At 60.9% G+C, this 17,009-nt stretch overlaps 1 protein-coding gene and 1 long non-coding RNA gene across 9 annotated transcripts in view; one reads left to right on the top strand and one right to left on the bottom strand.

The window, feature by feature from the left end:
* Nucleotides 1-17,009, bottom strand: part of RIMBP2 (RIMS binding protein 2) — a 97,970-nt gene that overhangs the window by 52,361 nt on the left and 28,600 nt on the right. For 6 of the 8 annotated variants that reach the window (XM_019814411.3, XM_019814410.3, XM_045041694.1 and 3 more), the window contains exon 5: nt 9,542-9,592. In XM_019814411.3, the coding sequence (XP_019669970.3) occupies nt 9,542-9,592 (51 nt within the window). Of the gene's footprint in view, nt 1-8,080; nt 8,102-8,502; nt 8,583-9,541; nt 9,593-17,009 lie in introns of those variants that run through there. The other 2 variants (XM_045041693.1, XM_019814412.3) reach the window with 2 other exon arrangements.
* LOC109493118 lies at nt 4,242-6,591 on the top strand. The gene is made up of 2 exons (XR_002147176.3): nt 4,242-5,891; nt 6,426-6,591. It is a non-coding gene; the product is annotated as an uncharacterized LOC109493118 (long non-coding RNA).

Genomic DNA, 17,009 nt, shown 5'->3' with positions numbered 1-17,009 from the left:
CCTCCCCCTTCATCCTCCTTTTCTACCCCTCTTCCTCCTTCCTCCCTCTCCTCCTTCTCCTCCCCCTCCCCCCCTTCCCCTCCTCTGGCATTAAGCTTTCCAGCTCCTTAGTATAGAATGAAGTGCTATTTATGTCTGAGATCAGGCATTTCTAAAAATAAACCTAACAAACCCCAAGCCTATAATTAATTTCTTTGATTCATTAAAAAAAAAAAAAAAAGGCAGCAGGCTTCTTTTAAAAAGCTGAATGAGCTCGTCTGTGACAGCTGTCTCCAGAGAGGAAGGCAGAGAAGCGACATCAGCCAGCGCTCCCAGGCGCAGGCGGGGGACACTGGGACAGCGTCAGACCCGCCCCCAGCCCGGGCCGCCGGGACCCAAGTACGGGGTAACATCTGCCCCAGGGCAGAGCCGCAAGCCCTTGGCGGACAGGCAGGCGGGCTACCCCCCGTGGGCGAGGGGCGCTGGAAGGCCTGAGCTCCCCTGGGTTATCCAGGTGGGCTCCCAGGTGCCGGCGCTGGTGTGTGGGGTATCAGGTGGCTCGTGGGAGAACACGAGCACCACTGAGATGGCCGTGAGTTCATTTTCACGTGCGTCACGACAAATTCCGGCAGATCAAATCCTCAGCACTGTGTGCACGTGACAAGTGACCTTGCTAAAAACAGCAAACAGATTCCTCGCTTATGTGACACTCTAGAAATGACAAAACCATAGTGACGGACAACAAGTCAGCGGTTGTCGGGGCCGGGGCCGTGGGAGGGCGTGACTCCCAAGGGGTACCAGGAGGGGGTGTCTTTGGGGCGATGGGGCATCCCTATTCCCACGGTGGCGACACGAACCTCTACGTACAACCGACCCCACGGAACTTCACATGAGATGGGGAAGAGAATGAACGTAGAAACGGGCAAAATCCACGTAACGGCTTGTAGCCTGGCGGCCCGGCTTGCGCCAACACGGGCTCTGGGCCTGAGAGTGCGTCACGGCCCCGGGAGCCGGGCAAAGGGAACGTGGGAAGGATCGTAGCGGTTTATGTACCTTCTTGTGCGTCTCAAATTATTTCAAAATAAAAAGTTTTTAAAAATGAGCAGATCCAACGAAAGTAAGAAATGATGCTGCAGGCGGCCTGCAGGCGCCAGGAACATCTCGGTGGCGCATGAACGGTGTTGCGTGCGGAGCGCGGCCGAGGTCCTGACGGGTCGCCGCTGGATCCTGGCGCCTGAGACACACGTGGGGCCAGCCGGAGCTGTCTGGCTTGGGGTTTCTGGGACAGGGCGGGGCACAGAGGTGGAGGAGGGCGACCGAGCTCCCCTGGCCGGGCCCCGCAGGACTCAGACACACGGGGAGACAGGGGGCACGCGAAGGCACCCAGCGGCAGCACCCTTCCTGTGCCGCTGTGACCACAGCGTCCTTGGCACCCACTGCCGGCAGGCCCAGGACCTGAGCCCCCTGAGAATGGCCCTCAGTGACTCCCTCCTTCCGGGGTGTGTTCCTGCGTCCAGGGTCCCCTTCAGCGACGGGGATGTTGACACGCCGCCTCCCCTGCGGCCGGCTCTGCTGGGAGCGGACCTCAGAGCATCGGGGTGGCTGGGGCACCCACGGAGGCTGGCGGAGAATGCCAGTGGGGAGGGGAGCAGGGGCAAGACCGCGGGATGTCGGGGGGGGGGGGGACACAGCGAACCAGGGCATGGGTGTCCTGTCTGCATCCACTCAGCACCGTCCAGACCCACCATGGGCAAAACTTCGTCTCCCGAGAGCAGCAGAAAGTCTTCAGTATAATGAAAAACGTCTCAGTTTTTAAATGCCGGCAAGTATCTCAGAGGCCAACAAACGGTCCGGGCTGACGAGTCCCATCTAGGCACGGCGGCTCCGTGACTCCCGGCTAGTGTCCCCGGCACCAGCTCAGGCTGGCCTGGGTGGCCCTCGTGGCCCACAGGATGATCCCCCGCAGGGTCTGGGGCTCCAGGCTGTCAGATGGAGAGTTGACAGTCTTTCTGGATGAACAGCACGGACTTCTGCTCCAGGGCAATCGGCCGGCACCACTGAGAAGCCCTTCCCGGGGTGGGCAGCATGACGCTAGGACGGCTGCGGTCCGGAGCCACCTGCCCCGAACACGTCTGCTCTCTGTGCCTCTACCGGCCAGCCATGCTCACCGGTACGGCCCAAATCAGGAAAAACGAAACAACCCTGATGAAATGGTCAGCTTTTCCCTAAGCACGATGAATGGGAGAAACAGACGATTCCCGGTGACATTAAAGGTACCATCCCACCCTTGAGGGAACAGGGCGTAAGACCGCAGGCCCCAAGCCTGTAAATGGTCCCGCGTCCAGATACTGATCAGAGGACGTCTAACTGCCCAAGGCCACGGGGACCAGGCTCCGTCAGGCTGACATCTTCCCTCGAGCACACCTTCCATGGGAGCTGATGGCAGAAGGTCCTGAGGGTGCAGACAGGATGTTGCTGGGCTACAGGACAAACACGGGTGTGCCGTGTCGTGCCTGTCTGTCAGGGCGTTTGCTTGATCCACATCTGTCCACGTGAGGCCTTGCTTCCATCATAACCTGGGGTAAAGGTGTAGGGGGGTGGCCGAGCCTCTCCCACCTCCAGGTGCTCCCAGAGAGAACGGAGGAGTCGAGCCGGCCACGCCTAACTGCCTCTCCCGCTCCGGCCTCGCTTCCCCTCCGGGCATCAAGGGCAACGCTGTAGGGCAGCAGGACGTCAACCCTCGGAACCCAGGAGCTTTGGGCGCCTGTTCTCTGTAGCCTGGGTGGGTGGAGACTCAGGACAGCGAGGAGATGGGAGCTGGGGACCCGTGACACCCAACGTGCATTGCACGGGAAGACACTCCCTCTGGAAGCTCCATCAGGCTCTCCCCCTCCCGGAAGACAGGAAGGATTTCCGGGAGCACAGCGTCCTGGCCTGGCTATAGGGGCAGGGGCGGCACGGGTGGCAGATGCGGGCCAGCGGCTGGGAGGTGCCTCTGAGGGTCCCAGAGTCACCAGCAGGAGGAACCACTTCCCCGCAAACAGGAAGGCAGCAGTGACCCCGCTGATCCGCCCGGCTGGCGTATTTGAACAAAAGTATTTATTTCAGGATTCAGAGCACTGTCGCCTCCTGGGCGGGTGGCCTCCCAGGGAGCCGGCCACCTGCAGGCATCGGGAGTGGGGGCCGCTCAGAAGCGGCTGTGTTCTGACCGCAGCGGGAACAGATGGCACAGTCATCAGGCAAGTCAACTATCCCTGGAAGAAACGCAGCGACTTGCACATTTGGATGCGGGTATTTATAAAGATGACGGAAACACACCATGAGCACGATCGCTAGCGGGCCCAGCTCGGCCACTGGGTAGTTCACGTCTGGCGCTCGGCCTTCGTGAAGGAGAGCCACGTGGGGTGCCGTGCCCGGTCACCGGCGTCCGAGCAGGGCCGCCGTGGATCATCAGAACAGCAGGCGAAACCAGGGAGCGCTCCAGGCAGCCTGGGAGCAGCGGCTGTGTGTGGCGTCCTGACGTGCAAACAGGATTCGGGAGCCGTTTCTGAGCGCCACACGCCTGCTGCGTGCCAGGCGCTGCCGGGGGCTGTCACGCATTCTCGCGGACTGTCAGGGGGACCCACGGGGTAAGGAGGTAGGAGCCCAAGGCAGAGTAAGGAAGTAAGGCCAAGGTGCGCAAAAGCCAGGGTCACACCACCGGGCAGTGGCCGGACGAGGCCAGGCCTCTGAGTCCAGGCTCTGAGCTGGCTCCAGATCCTGGACCCCCCGCTCACTCACGGGGGGGGGCCCCGCTCACTCACAGGGGACCTGGAGGCAAGTCAATCACACAGCCTCAGTGGGCCTCGCTGCCTTCTCCTATAACGTAGGGCGAAGCACGTGTTCCAGAACCCAGTGGCAAAATGCAAAGTCAGACCCTGAGGGGCAGGGTGAGGACTCCGTTGCAGAAGCTAGAAACCTTCTACCCTCCGTGGGCAAAGCCTCAGCACGGACACTGCTGGGAGTGGGGGATCGGGTATCCTAGTAACTCAGTCACCCAAGCCCCCTCACACACACCCACCCCCCCGGCCGGACGTCTCTTTTCAGCACCTTGGAGCCCATGCAAGTCTATCAGAATCCCCTAGATTTCACCATTAGTGGGGACACTCAGTGCCGTCGTCCCCGTGACCCCATGAATGAAGGAATGCCTTCTGCTGCCAGTTTCATACCCATCTGGGTCGACTCCTGCCTGCAAGCAGAGCCCATGGGAAAATCCACAGAAGTGCGTGGACGGGCTGAGTTCCAGAACCTCTGCAGGATGATGCAATCTTGACACTGAAACGAACCACGTCGTAGCCAAGGGGAGACTCCGGTAAGGGAAGCCGTCTCTCCAGTTGAGGTCTTACATCCTACAGTGTGTGGACCTAGCAGGGCTAAAACACAAGTGTCTTAAACATTTGCTTTGGTTCGTACGAGCGAGCGTTTCCCCAACTGTCCAACTTAAATCGCACTGGATTCTAAGCTGGTGGGTCTGGACCATTGGAGTTTTCCTGCTTCGGTACGGACACCCTCTGTCACGTGGTTTTACGGGGGCAGATAAGCACCGATCGCTGGCGGGACCTCGGAACTCCTGAATCGCCTTCAGGGTTACCAACAGTGAGCGGAGGCGGCGGCATCGGGGACACAGAGCTGGACTTGGGGGGTTAGTCCCGGGGCAGCCGAACTCCCCACCGTTGGAGCAAGCGTGGCGTCCTTGTCCCCACGCACGTCGTCTTCCAGCGGAGACTCAGGAGGACGGGACTGCTGAAGCTTCTTCCGGGGGGGGGGGGGGGCAGAGACCCCAAGCCGACCACGATTCCCGGGGCAAAGAGGCTTCTCAAGACACAGAGGATGGAAAACGTTAATGATGAATCTTCAGATTCTCGACGTGGCTAATCCTCTGTCACGCTTCAGCATCACAACCGCGACGTCCTGAGGATTCTAGAATTCAGGCGGGGCAGGGACGATGCCACAGCTCAACCGCGTTCGGCTTCGTTTCCCGGGCCTGTGACGCTGTCCCGGTTTCTCCTGTGGCGAAGTGTCACCGGCTACGGCCGGTGCACAGTGGACACAGAAGAGAACGTAGGAGCCGTCCCTGCCGCAGTCACCAGGAAGCCCTGTGCTCCGGACGACACAGCCACAGGAGGCAGGGAGCCCGGGCGGGGCGCTCCCGGGGGCCTTCCCAGGTGGGCGGCGGGTGTCGCCGACAGGAAACGACCTTTGTGTGTGCAGCGTGAGGCTGCGATGCGCTGGGGAGGCTGGCCTTTCGCTTCACCTGACAACCAGCTCCGGCTTTCCGACGGGACCAAACCCACGCGCTCCTTCACCCACACGCGCACTCAGTGCCACGGGGTCACCAAGTAACCAGGTGTCCTAACACCCGCCCAGCAGGGTGACGACGCCTCCCTGAGGGCCCCGCGACACGGTGCCGGCACATTCAGGGACCCGCAGAAACGTTTTCATTTTAGTTTCCTTGAAAACCAGGAATAAAGAGAATACGGGAAGAACGACTCCAACCCGGGCCCTAGCCCTCTTTACACCCACGCGGATACACGTAAAACGTGACACTTGATATTTTCACGGGGCCCAGGAAAGTCACAACGCAGCCCGGATGCTGGGCCCCACCTCTAGGAGGGACCCCGTGCCTGTCTGGGTTGGGGGAGCGCGGTCTGCTCTGGAAAGTCTCCCCAGATGCGACCCAGGGACGAAAGGAGCCCGTGAGGGTTCCTTCCTGGCTGTGACGAGTGTCTGGTGTCACGGGCCATCTGATGCCTCATCCCGGAGCGGATGACCAGCAAGCTGGGGGCAAAGCAGTGAGGCGCTAGGAAGATGCCCCGGGGGAACAAGCCACAAAGCAGCCAAACGCACACGTAAAGCACACGGCACCGACACCGGTGAGAGCAAGCTCATCGCGGGGGGAGGGGGGGCTCCCCCTGCGACGGACCCCAGAGCCCGTCCCCTCCCACCCCACGGAGGGGCGCCGCGCCCCTGCACACCTTCCTCGGCCACCCCAGACGGTGCCACCAGGGGGCCCGCCTGCCCTCGCAGCCCGGCTCTGCTCTTGCGAGCTGTGTATCCCCGGGCAGTTGGCTCAGTCTCTGTGCCTCATTTCCAACCCGTAAAAAGGATGCCGGTGGTGGCCACCTGACCGGGTCCGGTGCCTGGCGGGTAGTGGCCACGTGGTATGGGGGACCGTCTCCTGCTGTGACGCACCCGCCAGGGGAGGCGGGGCTTCTGAGTCCTGCACCGTGTGAACTAATTCACGACTCAACTCTCGCCGCAGTGCTGCTGGCAGGAGAGCTGAGCCCGGCTCCCAGGGAGGACAGGACAGGGAGGTCCCGGGAAGCCAGGCTGCAACGCAGCGGCTGAAGGGTGGGGTGCCGGCACCAAGTTCCTGGGGTTTGAGTCCAGATTTTGCTTCCTACTAGCTTGCCTTGGCCAAGTCACTTAAACTGACTGTGCCTCATTTTCCCCTGGGTCGTCATGGAGATGAAGTGAACGTGTGCACCAAGCCCTGGATGTCCCTAGATGCATCCCTAGAACGGCACTTGGCACGGAGTAAGTGTTCAATAAACGCTATAGTCCCTGCTGTTACTGTCGTTACTGTTAATCAATTTTAAAGTATTTTTTTGCTTCTGTGTCTTGAAAGAACTCCCTCACGGAGGGATTAACTGACACTACCTGCTCTTGGGCGTACAGAGTGCTCTGTCGGGATTCTGGAAAAGCTCTGTTCTAACTCCCGACACCCATCTTTGCTAAGCCCCGAAGCCAGTCCCGACGACTCTGCGGGTGCTGGGACTCTGCACACGTCCTGACCGGGAATAGACACAGCTCCCCTCCTGCCGTCCCCAAACATCCTAGCCATTCGCTCATCAGAAAACGGGGCCTGGGACACCCACAGAGCCGGCTCCCAGCACGACGGTGTTCTGAGGGGTTTTATTTAACGTGTTTCTGGAGGCGATCCTTACTACTCCTGTTTTCTGTCTCACTGGGTGAGATTGGGGGGCTGTTCTGGGCTGTTCTGCTGAGTAGAACACCTGGCCAGTGGCAGTGACCAGCGTGCGACCCTCCAGGGACACAGACACGTTCCAGCACAAGCGTGTGGCACACCACAGATGTTCCTTGTCGACGCTTCTGGTGACGGTGAGGGGGCAGAAGGGGTGGAGGTTCGGGTCACTAACGTGCTGAGCCACGGATCGGCTAAGACCCCAGAGGGCTGGCTGGTCCAACGTGCTGCCCTTCTCCAGACTAGCCTCACAGACACTGACCAATGCTTCCCAGACGCCAGCTGCATCCGAACTGGGTCCCTCCCAGGTTCCCGGATCCCTCCTCCAGAGCGTCTGACTCCACAGGTTAGGCAGGACCCGACAACCCGCATTTCTAACAAGCCCCCAGGTGATGCTGACACGGCCAGCCTGGGAACCCCACTCTGAGAACCACTCACCCCCAAAGTGGGAAAAGCGTCCCTTCCGTGAATACGTGATCCAAGTCAGAGTTTCGGAAAACACTCAAAACCCTGATCACAGGGACACGCGGCTCCTCGTGTTCCCCCGGGGGGGGGGGGTAGGGGGGTGGCGGGGAGGGGGGGTCAGTGAGAAGCGTGGCAGCTTGTTCACGGAAGAAGGTAAGCCCCCAGCACAAACACAAAGGCGGAGCGTTCAGGGCCAGGATCGAATCCCCGATGACCGACAGAGAAGCTGCATCCTGGGCTCTGGGCCCCGGGTCCCGTGAACGACCCGAGGGCAGAACGAGCCCCACCAATTCCCACCCCCCACCCCCAGTGGTCATCGGGGCTCCGACATGCCCTTCCAGCCTGACCGTTAACAGCCTTCGCGGAAAACGGGAGACCAGGTTCGCTGGGCCTGCTCAACACGTGCGAGACCAGAGCTCGCGCCCCCGGGGCCCCCGTGGAGCCCCCTGCAAGCGGCTCCCCGAGCCCCAAGCCCCACTGCACCAGGAGGAACCTCCAGCTGCCGGCTCCGGAGGAAGAGCTGGGTTGAGCCGGCCCAGGGACCCGTGGGCGCCCCATGCACGCGGAAGGCATCGCCACGCACACACGGGGACACGAGGTTCCCTCAAATACCTGCATGCTGTCCAAGGCGTTCTGGGCGGAGCGCAAAGCAGGACACAATCACAGGAAGGTGTTGTGAACAAAAGAAGACAGAGGATTCTCAGCACATCTGCACGGCCTTTTCCATTCGTTAAACCCAAAGCACGTTACGATGCTACCACATCCCAAAGCATGCACGGCCACCGGCGCCGGGTGGCGGGGCCTCGGCGGGCAGCTCCAAATGCGGGTTAGAACAAGAGACATGAAATCAGCAGGCTCCGGGTGATGGCAGAGGAAGCAGACCTGCGGCCAGGAGATGATGTGAATGGCAGCGGGGGGGGGGGGGGGTGTTCAGGCAGGGGTGGAGATCATCTGTCAGGGAGCAGCATGGCCACTTGGGGTCTGTGTCCATTCTCTCAGGTTGTGTATCTCCCACTGCCATTCGTCACACTCACCCCTCCAGATACTCGTTAGCTAATGGACGCTCTCAAAAAATCAATTCTAATACACGTGATGGTAGCGAAGCAACCTTTCCCTGCGGGAGGAATAGACGTTGAAAGGCAACGTGAGACGTAAGAGGTGTGCACGCGGTTGTCCGTGGCCGCTGGTCCCCTGTGGGTGAAGGACGAGGTCATCTCGGGGGACAGCCGCGTCCCGTACCTGGGGATGGCAGGCCCGACGTCACCCACGCCCGTGCGTCTGCAGCGAGGGGGTCGCTGACTGTCTGACCTCTGTCCGCGTAGGCGGGAGGCCTGGCGTGGTCATTACTCCCATTTATCACGCACAGAGCGTGCAGGTGGCTGGGCCTCGGGGGGAGTCTGAGTTCCTTCCAGACCCGCCCATCCGCCACTCCTGGGGAGCCGTGGGGCTCCACGCGAGGGACAGAGGTGCGGTCACTCCTCCCAGGACCCCACGCGGGTGGGACTTTGCACACCTCGCTGCTGAGCCCCCCGGCGCCAGCAGGACCGGCTGCAGAGAGGCCCCCACGCTGCGTTCACTGGGGGCGGTGCTGAGGCGGCACCTCGGATGCCGGTCACCGCTTTCATCATCTACGTCGTCCCCCTCCCAGCTCTGCAAATGCCTCCCCAGACACCACCTGCCAAACCTTCCCCAGGATCAGCGCCGTCCCCTGAAGTGTGCCCTGCACAATTCACCTGCGGGCAGGGCGCCCAGGGGAGTGGCCCACCTGCTCTCTCTCCTTACTCCCGCGTGAGAGAGCGACCTCATCCTCCTTACGTGCCACCCGAGAGGCGCCCGCAGGGGACAGCAGGTCACATCTGAGGCCCCCGGCTCCGAGGCGGGCGGTGTGGCCACGGGGACGTGGCTTCAGCCCGCTTGTGCGTGCGGACCCCACGCAGGGACAGGTGCACAGCGCTACTGACCGGCTCCCAGTGGGTGCTTGGAGCCGTTGCCCGCTTCTGGGAGGCGTGAGTGCACGTGCCTGTCCCCGAGCCCGCCCACCCCCGGAGGCAGCCGGCTGGCCGCGGCACTCACCTCTAGCAGCTGCACGGCGCCTTCGTGCTTCTTCTTAGCTTCGACCTGAGCCTTTTTACGGCAAAAAGAGAAAAGAGTCAAGGCTTAAAGCAGGGGAAAGAAAAGACCCTCAGATCAATGTCTGGATCATCAAGGCACGAGTCACTGCCTTTTCCCCCCTTAGAAGCCCCCCAGCTGTGAGGAGCTAGGTCAGTTTTGAGTTCTCTCTCCTCCGGAATTCTGGCCGGCCATGATGCTCTTCGTAAAAACCAGAAAGCGTGCCCGATCTGGCAATGAAGGGACGGGCCGGACGGAGCACAGGGCGAAGGCCCCGGTCCTGACAGGCGGCCACACGCGAAAGGTGGCCGGACCCAGGAGAGCAGGACAACCCTGCCTGACACCTCGGATGGCATCACCGTCTCCCCAGATGCCCTTCACTGCCCCCAGCGTTACGCAGACTTGACCCACAGGTAGCTGAAGGTCAGCTACAATGTCCCCGGGCCCCAAGGACAGGCAGAGACGGGGGCCCCGGGCATCTGGCAGGCTCCTGGCGGCTCAGCCTATGGCGGGGGCGGCCTCCTCAAATTACTTGAAGCAAAGCCATCTGCTTCACAGAATGAGAAATGTTACGAGTTTCACTAAACCAGTTTCCCAGGACGGCTGCTGCCTGAGCCAAGTGGGGAGTTCACGCAAAACCGAAACGTAACGTGATCGTCCCTCGTCCCCTCCGGACCCGGGTCTGGCCTCGTGATGCCAGCGAATGTCTGCCGCCTGCCTGCCCGGCACTCACGGCCCCCTCTCCTAGGAAGGGTCTTGAGTGCTCTGGGGCCACAGCCCCTGGACCGTGAGCATAACAGCTCTGGACTCCACTGGTTGTTTGAGGGCAGGTGTGCAGCCAGGTTACAGCAAAGACGCCTTGCCTGGGGATGCTGGGGGAGAGGGGACAGACACTCCAGGCCTGCTGGACCCGAGCTGGAGTCAAGGACAGTGTGGAGCGCCACAGCTGTCGGGCCAACATGAGGGGCGAGGCTGCAGCAGCTAGTGGCCTCCAACTGGACATCGAAAATGAAGCCAGTGCAGAAGAGAGCAAAGGCAGGAGTGTGCTGGATCCAGCCGCGTCTGAAGCCCATCTCAGCTGCGTGTTCGACTAAGATCCCCTGTTTTCTGTCCCTCAAAACCAAGAGTCCTAAGGGATACAACCATCAGCCGTTTGAGAATACAACATTTCCCGCTTTAAAGCTGGAAGCACTGAGGTTCGGTGAGAGCCCGAGGCTGAATCCCACACCGGGAGGGAAAGCCTGTCCCCACCCGCTATGGCCGCACGGATGCCCCCTCACACTGGGTTCATTCCCAAAGGAACTGAGAAGTGGGTCTTTGGAGAGGTTTATCTCCCACCACTACAGGCACCTGCCTCAGAATTTCGAGCACTAGTGAAGGATCCATGTGTTCAACTGAGATTCACATCTAGAACTCTCGGTTCTAGAGCAACGTCATCTCCAGGCGCTGGCAGAGTAAATGGGGATGGGCCACCCAACATCTCAAGGAATCCAGACAGTGTTATCTTAACAGCCTCTCGGGAGGAGGCGGGAGCCCGGCTTCCCGGCACGTCGGACACCATGAAGCAGCCTGAGGTTCCTGCCGACTCCACCCACAGGCACCTCGTGGGCGCCAATGCCCCAGGAGGGGCTTCAAGAGCTGGGGCAGCGAATAGACTCCCGGATTAATTACACTGTTCTTGAATTCGGTGCAATCTTCAGGGTGCTGAAAACCGTTCCTTTCAAAGCAGTAATGAGAGCCACGATAAATAACAAAACAGGGTAAAAGAGACAGCCATCCGGAGAACGTACAGAGATTATATAAATAACCCCACCGTTGAGCCAGTTGAGTCAAAGATAGTTTCCAACTGGCAGGATGAAAAATAACAAAAAACCCCAAGGCGGTCTGTGAAAACTCCGCCAAGTTTGCGGTAATGACTCGGTTTCCGGCTTCGAGAGAGAATCAGGAGTTCGTTTTCATAGGCTATCGCGAGCTGGGCCATTTGGGCAATCAGAATAGATTGTTAAAATTAACAGTTAAAATTGGCAGCGTTGAATTCTTATAACATCTAAGCAGCAGCTTAAGCGAAGCTCATTTCGGGGCCACCGTGAGCTTGTGGGGAAGCTGCGACCTTCACGCGGGCACCGTCTCCTACAGAACATGGTGACTCTGGAGAGGGGCCCAGGGGCCCACTGTCAGAGGAAGGGGGCTGTCGTCCCGTGGACCGAGCGTCCAGGGCAGTAGGCTCTCACAGCAGCACGTGCGCTGGCTTCGAGGGAGGCACAGAGGTGCAGACGTGCTGAGGTCAAGGTCTGGACCCTGGGCTGGGACGGACCGCGCACCTGACGTCCAGTCACCGTGGCGACTGGCGGGTGCTGGTGAGGATGTGGCAGGTGAGGGCATCGCGGGTGCTGCGGACAAGGGGCCGGCAGTCACGGAACTGGGTGGGGGCTACAAGGAGCCTCACATCCGAGCTGAGGAAGCAGATGAACAGACATGGGTACCCCACGCGTGCACTGCGAGAGCACACGGGACTGGAGCAGGGGCCCCACTGACTGAACGCAGGGTCAGGGTCAGTCTGTGATCCTCTGTCATCCACAACGGCGAGATCCCAAGCATCCAGGAAAAGCACTCGGACCGTAGGCAAAGCACGGGTCACGACGCGCATGGTGGGCTCAGCTTCCCTCACGGCACAATCCGGTGACAGCGCAGGGAAAGCCACCATTTCACACGTGGGAGCAGCTCTCAACCACAGGAAAATCGGTCAGGTCTACAGATGAATTTTAAATACGTTAAAGCCCTTGGACTATTGTCACGGCTACTGTAATCAGGCAAGGACATCACTTGCACAAGAATTCCAAAGTCTGAAGCAGCAGAGAGGCTGGGGTCTGGGCACCGGTCACCTAGACAGGGCTCGGGGTCTGGGAACCAGACCTCTGGGGGACCGACGCTCACAGGTCGTGGGGAGGGTGGAGCCACGTCTCAGCGATCCCTTGCACAGGCGTTTACGGATCACGGCTCTTTCCCTGTCCAGTGCCTTCAGCGCCTCGCTGGCCATGTTTGCTGAGCACCTGCTACGTGCGGGGTGGTGTTCTGGGAGTGCAGACACTCCTCTCTGGAGACAGACGATCGGCAAGTCTATGGCAGCGAGCAAATGACACATCGCTCCATGGGGGCGGGGGCAGGGAGGGGAGCCCGTTTCAGGCAAGTTGGCAGGGCAGACACTTCAGGCACAAAGGTAAGCCAGCTCTGCATCATCCAGGGACCAGGCATCCTAGGCGGAGATCCGAGAGGGGGCCGATCTGGTGTGGCCAAGAACAGAGAGGCCAGCGTGGCCGCAGCCTGACAGGGGAAGCAGGGGTCATGGGAGACGAGGAGGCCGGGGGCGGGAACTCAGGAGAGGCGAGCAGGCCTCCCGGGCAGTGGGTGAGGGTCAGTCGGTGGTCCTCTATCATCCACGCACAACAGGACTTTGCACATTTAGAACGTTCAGTGTCGCTGTCCCTGGCCTCTTCACACCCTGCCTCCCTCACTACTGTGTCACTAGCCCCTGAGACATCACCGACGCAAGGTGCTTGATGATTCCTGAATTGTTCGTTGAATGGATGAAAGCAAGGATTCTGGACTGAACTCTTGGCCCCCTGATTTCCAGGACAGGTGTCCCACAGCAGAGCCCAGGCCCCTGGCTGCCCAGAGACGGGGCTGTGCCCTACTCGGCTGCCTTTTGTATTTTTAGAGTCTGCCTCCACCCAGCTACCAGAGCCACGGGCCGGCCGGATGGCCTTACCGTACCCAGATTCTCACTCCAACAGTCTTGGGCACTTGAATCTCGCTTTTGTTGATTCGACAACGTTTCCGCTTCCTTCTCTCAAGCACCGCGTCGGGCAGATGGAGGAGCTGAGCTTCCAGGGGGAGGGAGGCACCCCAGGGAAGGTGTGGGTCCCGGGTCCCCGCCAGAGGTGAGGCTGAAGCCACGCGTGAGCCTCCAGGCACCGCCGTGTTTCCAGGGAAATGATACACCTGCCTCCCCCAACACGTGCTGCCCAGCAAAGAAAGGGACACGGCAGGATCCAGGACAGCAGGCCATCCGACAAAGCAGAGACAGGTGTGAAGGGCGGCCCCCAGATGCGGGCGAAGGGCATCCCAGGCCCAGCTCTGCATCCCCAGGAGAAACTGGCAGGGTGGAGGGAGGCTGGGGCTCCAGGCAGGAGACTCCTGGGGCAAGTGGGGTTAGCGCCTCCCCACGGGTGACCATCCCGAGAGGACTTAGGCAGCTCTGGCAGAGAGTCTGGGGGAGAGGGAGGGGCGGACACGCAGGACTAAGCAGACCAACGGAAAGAGCCAACTAACTCCAGGGAAAAGGCAAGGCCGTGCACAAAAGGACACCCCGCCATCTGCAGAGCCGGGCAGGGCCGGTGAAGAGCAGGCCCTGCCAAGGCCGCCGTCCAACTTGGAATCTGTGCCGAGGCACCGAGGGGTCAGAAGGAGGGCTGGATGAAGGCAGTGGGTTCACAAGCCAGCGTGGAGAGCTAGTGTGGCAGCTGACACACAGTCAGTACTTAGACCCCCAGGACCAGACGGGGTCGCCCCGGGAGCCAGCGTAGACGGGAGAGGAGATGTGGTCTGCGGGCCGAGTTGTGGGGAATACCCGGGACGTTTATGGGGGATCCGTGTGGATGGAAGATGACCAGAGAGGGTGGTGTCCTGGAGCAGGGAGGGACGGACCACCCAAAACTGCTCTGGGTCAGAGAGGATGAGGACAGACGACCGGCCCTTGGCATGACGTCCCTCTGTGGGTGACAGTGAGAGCCACTTCATCGGCAAGAGGAAGGTGGGGGTCCGGTGGGGAGCTGGCTCAAGAAAGCCGGGGAGCTGTAGTCAGACAGGACACCCAAACCACTCTGCTGTCTCCCGGGACTCAGCCTTGACCGCGGATAGTTCTGGTACTTTTACTGCGGAAGGGGGACAAGAGCCAGACCTCAGTCGGCCCTGAGCCTTACGGGGCAGCATCCTGGCCTGGCGGGTTCAGCGCAAATCGTTTGTACTGCTTACGAGCCGTACGGCATTTGGCAAGTTCCTTGACCTCTACGGAGTTCAACTTCCTCGATTCAGAAATGGGATGATGATGGCACACACCGTAGGGTCGTGACAGGCTCGAACCGAGATCACTCTTGTTAAACACCGTCCCCGGCCTCCTCTAGGGTAGAGACGCCATTTGTTTCCTTAGCCCTTTCTCATTCCTGTGACATGTGACCCCGCGACTTCCCAGCCCCGGTGTCCCCCCTCCCCGCCCCCGACACTGGCCCAGCCTGTCCACAGGTCTTTGCGGCCCTGTGATGTTTACGTGGAAAGGAAATGCCCCCTCCACGGTCTTTTTCCCAGAAAATGAAAACACGGATGATGGGTCACCTGAGGGCGTCACGACGTCCACGGCTGTTCCTCCACGTACAACCCGGAGCCCCTTCTGCCATCGCGATGCACCTGAGCCTGGGTCTCAGCACGTCCAGAACCACATCAGCCATGGCAGTTTCTCTCCAGATCCACACCGATGTCTGAAGCCCAACAGGCCCAGACCAGCCTGGACATCCCCGCACGCCCCTCCCCCGCCTACCACGGCCCATGAGCAGACCGGTCACCCTCCTGATTGGTACTGGGATGTGTCTGCGTGTCCCCTCTGCAGCTGCTGCCCCAGTCCCGGACACCAGGCTTCATGGCCGCGGCTGACGGGCCTCCCTGCCTCTCCACACACCAATCCCCAGCGCGATGCTCGAGGAGGGTGCATCAGACCCGCTAACCCCTGCCTCAACCCTCTGCCTCGGCATGAGGTCAAGCTCCTGCAGAGCACCCGGGCCTCGGTGGCACCTGCCAGGGATGCGCCCCCTGCCTGCCGGGCATGACCTGTGTCCTCCTGGGGCCTCCTTCCCCGGGCACAGGGGACCCGAGCACTCATACGACCCATGCCTCCCACTGACCTAAGCTTCACGCTGGTGGGGCCCTGCCTGGAGCCCTGCCCTCAAGACCTTGCTCTTCAAATGCTCTAACACTCAGAGCGGTAGGAAGTTACAAAATCCGTACCGTGCTTTGCACCAGTTTCTCCTCCTCTGCTCCCACCACTGGTGAGGCATCAGTGGGTCCAAAACAGAGACTGAGATGAATGCAGGGGAAGGACACAGGAATGTGGACGAGGTGCCGGGGAAGAGGAATAACAGGACCGGCTCTGGTGCACGTTCCCTGGCATCAGATGCTTCGTAAATAAAACTCCAGGCTCCCGGACAATGCGCTGCTGAGAAAAAGCGACCTGTCGCCCTCCTGGCTGGATGTCTGTGTTTCCGCAGGCTCACTGTGTGTGCAGGAGGCGCCGGGCCGGGACTGCGGCTTCCGGGGCCGCGGGGAGCAGGTGCCAGCAGGGCCCTTCCGTCCGGAGAGCAAAGGAGAGAGCAATGTCGCTGCCCGGACGCCCACGAGCGATACCTTTCTGGACGGCGTGTGACGCAACGTCGCTTCTCGGTGCGCCGGCCAACGTATCACGGCAGGCAGTACGGCCGACCGTCCCCATCAGCACCGGCTTTGTGACGTCTATCCTCGACACGCGGTCCCAATAAACGAGTGGAGAAGCGGCCTCGGGAGTTCCCCACCTGGTGCGAAGCTCGCTCCCAGGCTCCGCGGGGACAGGCTGTGCCAACAGATTCCTTCCCATCGCCGGCCGGGTGGGACACGGGGCCTCGGGAAGGAAACGAGGCCCAGCCCGGGGACCCCAAGCCCCACGTGGAGAGAGACACGAGGACCATCGCCAGCGACGGAGATGAGGCGGGGACGCCCCCCGATCTGCTCAGTCCTCCCCTCTGTTTTTTCTTTTTCCTCTTCGTTTCTTAACCTCTCCTTCTCTTCCGTCTTTGTGCTCTCTCCCTCTCTCTTCCTCTGCTAATAAGACCATGCTGTAAATATTGCCCTGACACCTGGTTTGCGCAGTTAACGACAGACACATCACAAAACCGTCCCCAAAGCAGCGGATGTAAACCTGAATTACTCCTTTCAAGATGACGCCGTCCTGGTCCGCGGTCCGGGTGTACCACGGTGCAAATCCCCGCCCTCGGAGGGGGGTTCCCCACCCCCAGCCCACACAGCAGTGCGGAAAGAACAAACGGACTTGAACAGGGCATTCTGCCTGAATGGAAGGTCGCAGGGTCGAGATCACCGCCGCTGGCAGGCTGCTCGTGCCCAAGGCTGAAACCACTCACACCCACAGCCGCCACGGGAGCGTGCTTTTCCCCACAAGCCCGCCAGCATCGCGTGTTCGCGGGCGAGCACGGGAACCTGGGTCACTCGGGAGTACAGATGCCCGAGACATCCCCGCAGCGGGAAGGAGGGGAGCCGCTCTCTGCCGGCCTGGGAGGGAGACTCGGGTGGGCAGCCCCCCCCGCCCCGTGCCCCCTGCGCCCCCCGCCCCGGGCGT

The sequence above is a fragment of the Felis catus genome, chromosome D3 (genome assembly GCF_018350175.1).
Source record: "Felis catus isolate Fca126 chromosome D3, F.catus_Fca126_mat1.0, whole genome shotgun sequence".
Lineage (NCBI taxonomy): Eukaryota > Metazoa > Chordata > Mammalia > Carnivora > Felidae > Felis > Felis catus.
Note: the sequence above shows the minus strand (reverse complement) of the source record. Positions and strands in the feature narration are given on the sequence as shown.